The 13,581-nt window shown below is 35.7% G+C and overlaps 1 protein-coding gene across 5 annotated transcripts in view; it reads left to right on the forward strand.

Moving 5' to 3' along the window:
• Gp210 (nucleoporin 210) overlaps window positions 1-13,581 on the forward strand; it is a 76,788-nt gene that overhangs the window by 9,780 nt on the left and 53,427 nt on the right. For all 5 annotated transcript variants that reach the window (XM_069825237.1, XM_069825235.1, XM_069825238.1 and 2 more), the window contains 3 exons: window positions 742-882; window positions 2,908-3,209; window positions 7,921-8,208. In XM_069825237.1, the coding sequence (XP_069681338.1) occupies window positions 742-882; window positions 2,908-3,209; window positions 7,921-8,208 (731 nt within the window). The remainder of the gene's footprint in view (window positions 1-741; window positions 883-2,907; window positions 3,210-7,920; window positions 8,209-13,581) is intronic.

The raw sequence follows: 13,581 nt of genomic DNA on the forward strand, positions 1-13,581 counted from the left end.
TGATTGTGTATGTTCTTTCTTGCTTTTGGATCTAGAGGATTTATGAACTGAGGGATGATGTCTGGTCGTGGTTGTTCTTTCACTTTGAATTTTTTATAGTTTGTTTTAATTGTAACATACTAAAGTCTTTTTGTGAACATTTCTTCATTTTGGATTTTTGTTATAGGATTTTTATTCATTTGCTTGTTTAGTTGTTTGTAGAGTTTGTCACTCATTTTGTTTTCTTTATGTTTGGTTGTGTTGTTCAGCATACTTCTCTGTTGTTCTTTAAAAAAAATATATTTTAAAATTAATATGTAACTTCTATGCTTTTATATCTGCTCTGCCATTGTTGGCAGTTCGCAGTTGTTGTATGTTTGGAATAAATTTATATAGTTTTTGGGCTATGATTGCGTCCCCTGTTATTGTTTTCGTGTTTACTTTTATTATTTTGTTTTCTGTGTTGAGTGTTTGTTATTTAAGGAGTTTAATAAATTATTATAATTATGATATATATATATATGTTTTGCGCTTATATTAATTGTAACATCTTAAAAATTTGTCACTGTTAAAAATATTCTTTAATGGAAGATACAAGAGTTTTACTGAAGAAAGTTTCAGAATAACTGTATTACATTACATACTGTAATTTAAGTGAATAGACATTAATAAATGACTCTACATCCTGAAGTTTTATGTCTAATGTTTACATCTGTGTAATTTTTCTTCAAATTTCATAATTATGTATATTTGTTATTCCAGGTTTCTGTTCGTTTGCCATATTCAGAATATCAAGATGTCTCTGCTATTGAAGTGCAACTTATGATAGTAGCTAATCTCATCATTGATCCTGCTGACATCTATTTGCTGAAAGGAGATTCTGTTCGATATCGTGTTTTACAAGTGAGTTGTAGTTGCTGTCATGTGTTTTCTTTCATTTTTGAAAATGTCTTTTTGAGTGAATATTTACGTTTGGTTTTATGTTGATATATGTTATAATTGCTAGAACTTTAGTGCGTTATAGTGATACATTTGTATGTAGATGATTAAATATCCTATCTGTATCAGGAATTCGTAAGTTCTTAATTTTAAATTAAAGATGATGTATGACTAAGTTTAGATATCATACAGAGCACCACAGCATCACATATTGAATTGGAAGTGTGTGATTGTATGTTCTTCACTTGTCGTCTTATTTCCTATTAGTAGATAAAAGTTAAAGTAAACTTAGCTCTCTGACAGACTCCCATTTAATGCCATTCCCACAGCCGTATCTCCTTTACCTGATGAGTTGACCCAAGTGCAGCCACAAGTATTAGGTCAGTTTGAAAAATCCACAACCCCATTGGGAATCACTAGTTACCACGAGTCATCCGTATTTTTGATTTGTTGAATTATTGTGTGTCAATACAGATTTTTTGCAGTGCAGGCATAGTCTGTATGGACCTCGAAGATAGTCTTGACTGTAGAGGTTAAGTTTTAAATACTACGTTTTAAGTATTGGATTGTTGCATTAGTTCATAGCATTCGTCATCACAACACTGCGTTATTAGGAGATTCCTTATCGTTTGTCATTTTTATTTGGAGTGTTGTGCTTGTAAATATGCCTTGAATTGTACGGATTTGGAGAAAGTTTGTGCTGTTTGTGGGCTGAAGAAGATGTAGTATCAAGTGGAAAAAAAGAAAACTTCCGACATATTCTTCTGTTCGAATTTAATAGAGGAGCAAAGACATTGAAGGCGGCCTGAAACACTTGTGTCGTATGGGAGGAAAGCACTGCAAGAAAATGGTTCCGTCGTTTCAGCACACAACACTCTGTACGAAACTTAGTGTCCAACCACAGAAGTTGATGTTATGTGTGGTGGGATAAGGAAGGTGTCATGTACTAAGAATTGCTTCCCAGGAATGTAACAATAACAGCTGACATTTATTGCTAACAACTCAGACGCCTTACAGCCGCAATTGAAGAAAAATGACTGGGAAGACTGCATCAAGTGCTACTATTGCGTGCTAACATTCCGCTAATATGATGAAAGCAGCTATTCAGAGCTTGGTTGGGAGGTGATTCCACATCTCCCATATTCTCCCGATGTTGCATCCTTAGATTTTCACCTCTTCCGTTCTCTGTCCGACAATCTCCTTTGATAACCAAAATGCTTCACAAACTTGGCTTGACGACTTCTTTAAATCCAAACCAGCAAATTTCTTCAGATGCGGAATCTAAAAACTATTCCAGCATTGGCAGGAAATCATAGATAATTTAGGAGAATCATTCGATCATTTAATCTCGGTGCATTGTTCTCTTGCTTACCTTAATCCTGTTCAATTCTGTGTGTATGTTTTGTTATAGATAAAGAGGACTTATTTGGTCTAGTAGCTGGTGAAGTCTTTAGAACCTTTTTCAGGATAGACTTCATCTGATGAGAAAGTGCATTTTGTGTAAACATTCTGCATCTCGTAGCAAACTGCAAAATTGTGTCTGACTACATTTATTAACGTAAGCTAATACCAGGAAGTCAGAAGAAAACTAATCACTTTCATTTCAAAAATTGAAAATAAAATACAACTAATGATTCTGTACACATACTTAATCAGAGCCAACATGAAGTTAGGCGTGTGAACACACTTCGAAATCGTGGTGCCTGCCAATTTTAAACAGTCAGATTTTTTTACATCAGGCATCAATGGATGTGGGTTCTTATTCAAGAATAAAAATTATTGTTCCAGTTGATCCTTCCTGTGTGTTCTCAAAGTTTGAGTCAAAGTTCTTTGAACACCGTATGTATATCTGTGTGCCTGTGCATGCGTGTATATGAGTGTTGTGTGGTGTTTATGGTCAGATGTTCCATTTACTATCAGTTCCCATGAATGTAAATATGCGAACTTATCCAATGTGGCATTGTATGACTTTACTCTGGTTTGTTTGAGGTGCATCATGGTCGTCTGGAGGAGATATCCTTGCCTTCACAACAGTACTTCCTGGCAATAGACGATACTACCATTGCTTCAATAAATGAAAAAACCGCAGTTGTATCAGGATTGAAAATTGGAAAAACGAAAGTGTTGTTACATGACCGCAATGTGGATGAGAAAGAGGCTGGAATTCGAGTTCCCGCAGCCACACTGACTGTGAACGACCCTTGTTACCTTACACTGGCATTGCTGCCTCATCGTAATTGGATTCTTATGATTGAAGAACATTATGAAATTGTAGTGGAAGCTTATGACAGGTATGAAAATCATATATGTATATAAAACCATCACAGTAGAAAACAGATGATTCCCAATGACCCAGATCTTGGTAGTTCCACCATTTTCCTTCTTGCTTCCCAATTTAGGCTTGTTACATCTTGTGCACCTATATCTCTCTTTATTTAAGGCACTGACCTGAAATAGGTGTTCTCTAGAAAACATCGATAAAAATCATAATACAAATAATGAATGAATGAACCATTCATAAAAAATTACTTAAACACAAAATTAACCATAAGTGTAGCTCCTTAACATGTTCTCCTTCACTTGCTCATGTTTTCTTCGAGAAATAGAGACAGTTTCTAAGGTGGATGGGTTTATCCTTTACACTTCATCTTATAGTGAAACCCAAAGATGAAAATCACAAGGGGTCAGGTTGGGGGATCGAGAAGGCCACAGATTAACAGTAATGACTGTCCTGGAACATCTGATTAATTTCTTGTAGGGAAATGTTTGCTATATGAGCAGTAGCGGAATAATTTGGTTCCATCTCGGTCATCTCTTGAAAAAGGGATATCTAGTTACATTCACATATCTACACATATCTGTTGTTTCTTAAAAAAATGGCCCTACAATTCTTCCCCCACCCATGGCACACCATACACAAATTTTCTTCTTCTCTAGGGGTAACAATGTCTGGTTTTTCAGTGAACTTAGCCATAGAGATGAAACCAAATCTTGTGGGAGAAGAAAATAAGATATGGATTTACTTGTTCATCATGCATGTTACTTGTTGCAAAATGTGCCAGGCTCTCCTGGTTGCAGCTCCAATTTTTATGTGGATTGATTTTCAACAACTTCATAACTCTCAATGCAGAAATTTCCATATAATGGATTTTTGGGGGAATTATCCAAGAGGTATAGCCAATGTTATCCAACATCAAAACTCTTTTTTTTTCTGTACCTCTCATCAGTAATCTTCCAATCTCCCGAAATATATAAATTGTTTCACAAGCAGGAATCTTCACACCTGCAAATCTTTCTGCAAATAGTTTTAATCTTCACAAATGGACTCTGCATGTATATTTTTCTTTATTCACAGAACAGCATGTTCTATTACATGAAGTAATATTGCATGCCTTGGTGTTTTGTGTATTTTCTCTGTTACCTAGTATTTTAACTTTTCATTATTATTGTTAGTATAGTTTGTTTCTCTTGTGGAGAACTAAGAATTTATGTGACATCTGAGTTGAATTTCTTAGATTCTAAAATTACAATATTTACAGTATATAATAAATCAGTTGCATTCAATTTTTTCAGGCATTTGAGAATTATTTATTATTTGCCTTGATGAATTTACAGAATTCTGTGAGATTGTTTAATAAAAGTCCGTAATATCACTCTTCTTACTGGACAGTCCAGCAGAAGGTGACCCCCCTCATTACATGTGCTAGTATGCCTTCAATCATCCATGTCCTGTTAGCATTGTGGTGAGGAATGCTGAAAGTAAGTTTTTGTAGTGTTTACTTTTCGTTACATGGGTTTTGCACCATTTTGAAAGTTATTTCAATGCTGTTTGTGTGGTTTCTTCGTTGTTTTTAAACCTGTTCTGTTGCTGTGAATACCAAAATAACCAAATCTGTATCTACTTGTTCATTAGACCTCGTCACTTATAACAGCGATTTTCAACCTTTTGACACTGGCGGACGGGTAAAAGTCAAGCAGAAGTGTTGGGGACCGGCAAAATAGAAAAACACACGCTATTTTTAAAAATACAAATTGAACATTTATTTGTTAATAGAACGATATTAAAATTACAAATGGAACAGTCACATCAGCGTTGTAATTTGAAGTTTGAAAGTTTACATTCACACATCCATGTATCCTGTTTCTCTGGAAAGTTATCCTTATGGATTCAGTGAGACTTTTGGTGCTGCTTATTTGCCAAAATCGTGTCGATTCTTGGATCTAAAATGGATACTGCAAAACGGAGGGTGGCATCAACATGCATTCGGTTCCTGTATTTTGTTTTAATTGCACAGACAGCAAAGAAAGTTGTTTCACATAAATACATTGTTGAAAAAGTCACTAGTAATTTCAAAGCTTTTCTGTGGAGATTGGGATATTCTTCACATGCTGATATCAAAACTGATCGAATCTGGGGTTGAGAGTTACATCGGGTGAAAGTTCCTGAACGGTGAGTCTATGGCAGTGCACGCCTCCATGAGAGGATCAATTATCCAAACATTCTCTTGCCAAGAATCTTCTTCATGATCCTTAGAATAATAGTGATTAAAACTTTCGTTTGATTGTAGTTGCGAAACTTTTGTTTGTAGTTGCCCCGAGAGATGGCATTCGGACACACATTCAAGTCAACAGACACTTTATTTGCACAGAGAAATGATATCATGCTTGTTTACAATTGTTGGAGTTGACCATATAGCATGTGGGAAGTTCAGATAATATTGTAAAATGATATTAAAGGTAAATAGAAACTCTGCTTTTTGTATAATTACGGAAAAAACTAATACTAAAATTGAAATCTACGAATTTTCGCCAACAACCGGCGATTGAAAACCACTGACTTATAACACCCACCTCTACTTCAAGAGCAAAATGGTCCACCACTGTGGAGTAGTGGTTAGCACATCTAACTGTGAAACTAGTGAGCCCAGGCTCAAATCCTGGTTGGTTCAGATTTTTTCCGAGGTTTTCCTTCAATCCATTGAGAGCAAATACTGGGTAAATTCTGCCGTTGGACCCTGGATTCATCTTGCTAGCATTATCACCTTCATATCGCTCAGACCTAGATAATCGTAGCAGTTGATAAAGCATCGTAAAAAAGAAAAAGAGAGAGAAAGAAAGTATATATTAGATCCCTCTGACATATGTACAATGAAAGTTTGCAGGTTCTGAATTCCTGCACTTCTGCACAGCAGTGTACATTATCAATCACAAATGCTCGTGGAAAGACTGCAAGGTAAAACCATCCTCTGTCCTGTTGTCTCATTACTCTTCTTGCTGACAAGGAGGAACAACATCTCTCTTAGTCTGTTTATCCTCAAAGAGCACAGCCAGAGAGACAAATTCCCTTTCTTTTCTACTGATAGTAGAAGTCATCCAGAGGAAGAGATCAGTATCAGGTGTGAATGTGAAAATGAACAACAAGCGAGCGAGTTAGTCTGAATGTGATTGACTTGTATTAACTAATTTCTGTATTTAGTCATACTGTTACCCAAGTCACCTAACTTTGAAAATTTTATTTCCTTACTGCTTTCTTACATATGCACATATAAGAGCCTGCCCTCATAGTTTTTTGCATTAAAAAAGACCAGAAAAGGGAGTCTAGTATGCAAGTAAATATGGTAATCACAGTTAGGGGCCCAAATTTTGTTTCTGGGTCTATACAATACCTCAGCTGCAGTGACAATCAGTTCTTATCTCTATTAAACAAAAGTGACTTATTATTTTCATAACAACATATTTCTGATAAGCATCTCATTTATAGTTACATTTAACGACAGTGTAAATTCTGTAATTGAGAGAAATTCACAGGTAGCCAGTAATGTCATTAGTGACCAGTACCATTTTCAGTTACTGTGACGAAAGCATTTTACAGGCCAGGAATTGGAATTCTAAGGAAAGACGGTAGAGTGTAGGTAGACCAAACTCTTCCATGTTGTGTATTGTCCTGTAAGCTTAGGATTACATTGCTTGTTTCTCTTGCGATAAATTAATATATTTGGCTTGAAAGGGCTTTTTACCTTTGTCATTAAATTATTTATTATTTTTCTTAGGTATTAAGATTTATTTATTTTTATTATTGGTTTAGATGTGTTAATTTAAGTAAAGTTAATAGAAGATTTTAACTTCTTTCTTATGCTTTCAAAACATACGCTTTTCTTTAAAGCTTTTTAACTTACTTTAATTATTTAAGTTGTCTCAAAATTTTATTATTATTGGGTGGATAATATAATATAAGAAATATCTACTCGTGCACTTTGTTCTGCAGAGTTACCTTCAGTGTGTTTTTTTCCTGTTCTTCCTCCTTTCTTGCAAAATATTTTCCTCTTTAATATATAAAAATGTCTGATTTATAAGCAGTTAATTTTCTTTTTTTTTTCCCCCTCTCTTTTCTTCATGAATGAAAATACAACACCTATAAAAAAACTAGATAAATATTACTTAATCATAATTTAAATAATTACCATAATAACACTCAGACTCATAATGACATGTGTAGGTAATCATTTATGGCAGAATAAATATGAATTTCGTATGTCACTTCGTTTTTCCAAAATCTGCATTATTGAAACACTTTTTACACGATTTCCTGATTTGCTCTGTTTCCAATTGAAACACTTTCCATCATTATAACAGTACATATTTCAGCATTAGGAAAACAAGCTAAAAGTTGGCAGTACGAATGCGTACAGCATGTCTCATTGGACAACTGACAGTGTGCCACAGTTCATTGGCGAAGATGAAAATCTGGTTCAAATCATCATTCTCGATGACTAATTAGTTGTCGTGCTTGTTGATAAGCTCCTATTTTTGAATTGCTAAATGTGAAGGGAAGTGAAGCTGGACTTTGGATGAGAGGACTGACTGTTTAACACATATTAAGCATTCAGCTCTGTTTGTCATCATCAATCCATATGAAATAGACTGGAGCAATTAACCAACTTTCTGAATTCTTCACATTTACGTTTACCCAGTGTAATTATGTATCATGTGGTTTGATTGCAGTGATGATCACAAGTTCTTCATTGGCGACGGAGTCCAAGTGCTTGTGTCAATACCTGAAGAATATTTCCATGTTCATAGCAGCACAGTCAACAATACACATCACTTTGGTTGGCCTGTACAAGTAGGAACATCTCAAGTGAATGCAACTCTGGAGGGAGTGAAGGATTCCTCAGGGGTCTTACAGCCATCACCAAGAATTTCTGCAATAGCCGATATGTTAATCTATAATCGAATAACCATACATCCATCTGAAGTAGCATTGCCTTGGGACCCTATAATCCAACCTAAGTAAGTAGGTCACTTTACTTTAATAAATAGCTACATTGTTTATTGCTATCCCTATTAGCAGGAAGTTGAGGGGTCAAGCCATGGTATGGATGGACATGACCACTCATTTTAAAACTATTAAATTCTTACGGAAATGTAATTTATTTATATAGTAAAACCTTTGAAGTTTGCTGTGTTAGCATTAATTGTCAAAATAACGTAATTTTGAATCTGCAAAAAAGGACAAAAGTGAAAAACATGGATTGAAATGTTTGTTTACTGTGGATACAATTCTTTAAAAAGCCGATATATTTCTGCACTAAGAAAAAGACATGGTTCACTGCACATTAGCAAGGGAGATCCCTTAAAATATAAACTTCCTTCTGTAACGTTTTACAAGATATTTTGTGCGAGATCGTGCGTATTTGCTTGTTTTCCGCACAGAACCAATACGCGGTAAGTGTGAAATACCACATTCTGTATTCCCAACGTAACACACATAACAATTTCCCTCTTCTTACCGCTTAAGCGCGACATTCATTTTACTGCTTTAGGCTTTTAACATATTATTTTTAGAGACGTTTAACATAGTAATAATTATAAATTGGAAACTTACCACTGCAATTTCACCTAAATTGCAATGTTAATTATTGTTTTTAAATATTTGCAAAAATTAAGTAAAGTCTACTACTCCACGAAACTTATTGCATTCCTGATACAAGTAACATTAAGGAAGCCGTGAAAAAATCAACAAGATTCCAGATGCGGATGTTATTACTGCAATATGTTATATAAATAATATTGTTAAAATATTAAAATGAAAAATAAATCATTATATAACCTTACCGTTTGTTTTAAGTTCGCATTTATAGACTGGGGAAAAAAAAAAGACAGACGTATATCACGGCCTGCTGGAGTATAGTAAACACAGAAAACATTTTATAGCAATAATGTTGAAGAAAGATATTTTGGTATTCCAAAGTTGCCGTCATTAAACAGAGACCAACATGGAGATTTCATTGCAACCAATTAGAAATTCGTCTTTCAGGTATGTAATAAACGATTGTCGCACAAAATAATGTACGATACACGAGCGGTATGTTTGTTTTCATGTTCTCGGAAATTAAAAAAGCTCAACTACGTTTCGCTTTTTCAAACTTTTCCTCGAACATGAAAATGTCAACATACCGCTCTTGTAACGCATATTACTATTTCAGGTTGCTTTAAAAATATACATGCCACTAGTTTATGTAAATTAATCTTCCTTTCTGACATTAAGAGCTATCAACATAAAATTGATACGAGGCGCATCCATAAAGTAACTTTCCACTCGTCCCACAGCTAGGAAACCATATGTTGCACGAAACGACTGTGTGTACGTGATAGAGTAATGTCCTGGCATGGCGCATGCGCTAGTGGAACTTCTCAAGTGCTTCGTTGCATTGGTTGAAGATGGACGCTCCTATTCCCGCTCCCGCCGTGTGTGAAGTGAGATCAGTGAAAAAGTTTTTGAATGCACAGGGTATAGCGCCGATTGAAATTTATCGTCAGCTGTGCCAAGTCTATGGGCAAGCGGATGGTGCGTTGCTGCTGTAGACAATTTTCAGCAGGACGCCAAAATGTGCATGACGAGGAGCGCTGTGGGAGGCCAACCATCATCGCAGATGACCTTGTGGAGCAAAGATTGTGTGTGAAATTTTGTTTTCTGTTAGGGAAAACTGCAGCCGAGACCGTTGGGCTGCTTCAGCAAGCCTTTAATGATGATGCTTTGAGGAAATCACAGGTCTACGAGTGGTTTTCCCATTTCAAATCTGGCAACATGTCAACTGAGGACATGCCACGCCCCGGGCATCCTTCGACAGGAAGAAATGACGAAAACATTGCCAAAATCAAACGTGCAATTGATGAAGATCGTCGAAAGACCATTGACGAAGTTTCTGAGCAAACGAACCTGTCATGGAGCACGGTCCAGCAAATTTTAACCGAAGATTTGCACATGAGACGGGTGTCTGTAAAATTTTTGTTCTTCGCTTGCCCACATATGACCAAAGAGAAAACCACATGAGAGTTTGCCGCCACTTGAAGAGTGAAGTGCAGAACAATCCAAATTTTCTTAAAAGAATTGTGACTGGGGATGGGTCTTGGTGCTATGGGTATGATCCAAAATCAAAGCAAGCATCGAGCCAATGGAAAACTCCAAATTCACCACGACCCAAGAAAGCACGTCAAGTGCGATTCAATGTGAAAACAATGTTGATTTGCGTTTTTGATGTGAATGGCATTGTCCACAAAGAGTTTGTTCCGCCAGGACAAACAGTGAACCAACATTTCTATTTGTAACCAATATGTAGAGCTAATTAACATTTAAATTGTGCACATTTTGCAAATATGTGGGTTCATATAGTTACTTCAATGTATATTCTTCACATTATGCCTATTCAATATCATCATGCCTTTGAAAACATCACCGAGCCTTGATTAAATCAACTAACACGTTGTTATGTACTCACCTCAACTGTTTCTCCCTCATGCGCTTCCAAGTTGAAGGATCTTCTTCTTCTTCTTTTTTTTTAAGGAATACAAAATATTAGAATGTTCTATACTTATATCTATAGCCTATGCTGTTTAAGTGTAATGAAACTGAATATATAATAAAATATTAGATTGTCATGATTCGAATACACGTAATGCAGAACTATAACAACAGAACGTCACAGATTAAAGAAATGTAAAAGTCTTCTTATTATTGTTTAATAAGTTAATTTCTAGGGAATCGGCCATGGTAATGACGGTGATCTGATCTGATTCGTATCGGTATACTGAATTAAGTTCAATTCATAATCGACAGTGACTTCAGTTTTGTGTTAATATAGAGAAGTTGTTCCCAACCTTTTTTGACTGACGACACACTTTACTGAACGTCCACGATATCGCGACACACTTATTTGTTTTTATTAATAATATAATAATAACAACCAGTGCTTTTCTTTTGGAGAAAAAGGTGGTGGAACTCTGTGTAGAATATTTTATAGTGGACAGGAAATGATTACTGTTCACTGCACAGGAATTTTGTCGTTTTTAACCTCCTTTACGCTCAACTAAGACTTTCAAGGTCTAGGCGAAATTCAAAGAAAAATTATATTGAAAACATAGTTATTCACACATATTTCGGTTCCAAGATGAAAAATGTAACAAAAATGTGCCCAAACGCCATTCCAGCGTATTCCGCCAGAGAAAAGCACTGAAAACAACTTCTATGTAGTGTCGGACATCCAGTGTTGTAGATAGGTCGATGTTAACACGCAATAAAAAATAATAAAAAAAGCAAGCAGCAACTTGAGTGGCATTAGGAAAAGCAAAGGTATGTGTCAAAAATTTCAACCTATCTATGCCGGATGTCCGATAAAAGATTTTTATGATCGTTTTTGAAAACCCACCTATTTAAATTAATGTGAAGTCTGCGCTTGGTAGGTTGCAACGTGTTTCTCTATACGTGGCCTTATGGTTGACAGGGCAACACGTAAACAATCATCACGTAAGAGTGTTCCTTTGCTTATATTTCACTATTTTCATGGTAGAAAATGTTGATTCACACAATTATGACGTTGAAAACGGCAGTTCTATGTGTATTTTTAGTTTATTCCGCACCGTCGACTGATTTGACAAAACATTTCCGCATATAAGGCACTTGGGATTTTGTTTATATTCATCTCCACCTTACGTAAAACCATATTGCAAGTATTAATCACTATATTTACGAAACGCAGTATGTTTTTATAAACCCTGGAGGGAATTTTCGCTCACATTAGGTGGTATTAATAAAGATGAGGAAGATGAGTTTGCTTCAAATTTTGTGAGCTTGCTCCTTTTCCTATTGATAAAGTTGAGGAAAATGAGCTTGCTCACCAAAAGTTTCCTCCACCTTTGAGCAAGGAGTCAGGACGTAATAGTTTCCTCGCATTAGTTATTAATAAAATGGAGTTTTGCTTCTTGCTCTGAAGCATTTGCTTCAAAAAACCTGAGGTATCTAAATCGATAACTCAAGCTTGTGGAGTGAAGCTGATGTATCGAAATGGCTGAGTTTCATGAATATTCAATGGCCTCAAATGTTGTATAAAAAGCACAGAGATTCGCTTTCGAGAGATAACAAAACTTTGTACCGATTTAATGAAGAAAATGTGGATTGTTTAACTGACTCTTAAGTGATACAAACCAAACCAGAGGCAGTGAATTTAAATATTTCCTTAACAATTTGCAGAGGCTAGTGCTGTTGGAACAATTATTGGTGGCATTAAAGGAGCACAGAGAGTATTATAAGGAAAAGCATGCAAGGCTCTCTGAAAACTACTATCAAATCACAGCTGATAACAAACGGAATGTCGAATACCTCTTTATTTACAATTTGCACACAAATGTAAATTACATGAAATTATTAGTTCAAGTATTATGCATTGGAATGAAATGGAATTTCGGGAGATCAGCACTATGACCCAGCACTGCGACCTATCAAGATCTATTGCACTAACCCACAAGCTAGGCACATTCCCAAACTCACACCGGCTGACTACACTAAGGTTCGCTATGTATCCAGGTTTCGAGCAGGCAACCCCACTCATCCTTAGGCCAGCCCTCCTTACATCACTAGCCGACATTCGAGGAATGTTATAGAATAATGACTGAATGGAGAAATGTTGACAGAGTGATGTAAATTCCTAATCAGGGGAAATGGAAGAACTCCGAGAAACCCAACTGCAACCTTGTCCGTCACAAGTGTCACTATGGATTTACAATTAAAGATCCCATACGAACCCGGACCACGTGCATGACAGTCTGAATGTCTGACCACCCAGTCACTGCAGACGTCCCTACTACATCTTACAGAAAACTATTAATAATAATAATAATAATAATAATAATAATAATAATAATAATAATAATAGGCTCTGTAAGAGAGTTACGCCTTATGACTTCTTATAAAAATTTATTCATTTATCGTCCTAGAAATTCCTATTTCTTTATGATGTGGTCTTATTCAAGTTTTTACAAGTAGGCCTAGTCAAACCGTTATTTTGTCTGGTACTGCCTTTTTTTTTTCTTTCTTTTGTCTTTTAATCCTAGCATATCGATATATAATAAGTCTACTGTTACCCTGGATTTTTTTTTTGAGAATGGAGAAAGTTACACAACACAACTGCATGCATTGTATTCTTCACCTGATATAATTAGGAACATTAAATCCAGACGTTTGAGATGGACAGGACATGTAGCACGTATGGGCGAATCCAGAAATGCATATAGAGTGTTAGTTAGGAGACCGGAGGGAAAAATACCTTTGGGAAGGCCGAGATGTAGATGGGAGGATAATATAAAAATGGATTTGATTTTTCAGGTGAG

This window comes from Periplaneta americana, chromosome 5 (assembly GCF_040183065.1).
Source record: "Periplaneta americana isolate PAMFEO1 chromosome 5, P.americana_PAMFEO1_priV1, whole genome shotgun sequence".
Lineage (NCBI taxonomy): Eukaryota > Metazoa > Arthropoda > Insecta > Blattodea > Blattidae > Periplaneta > Periplaneta americana.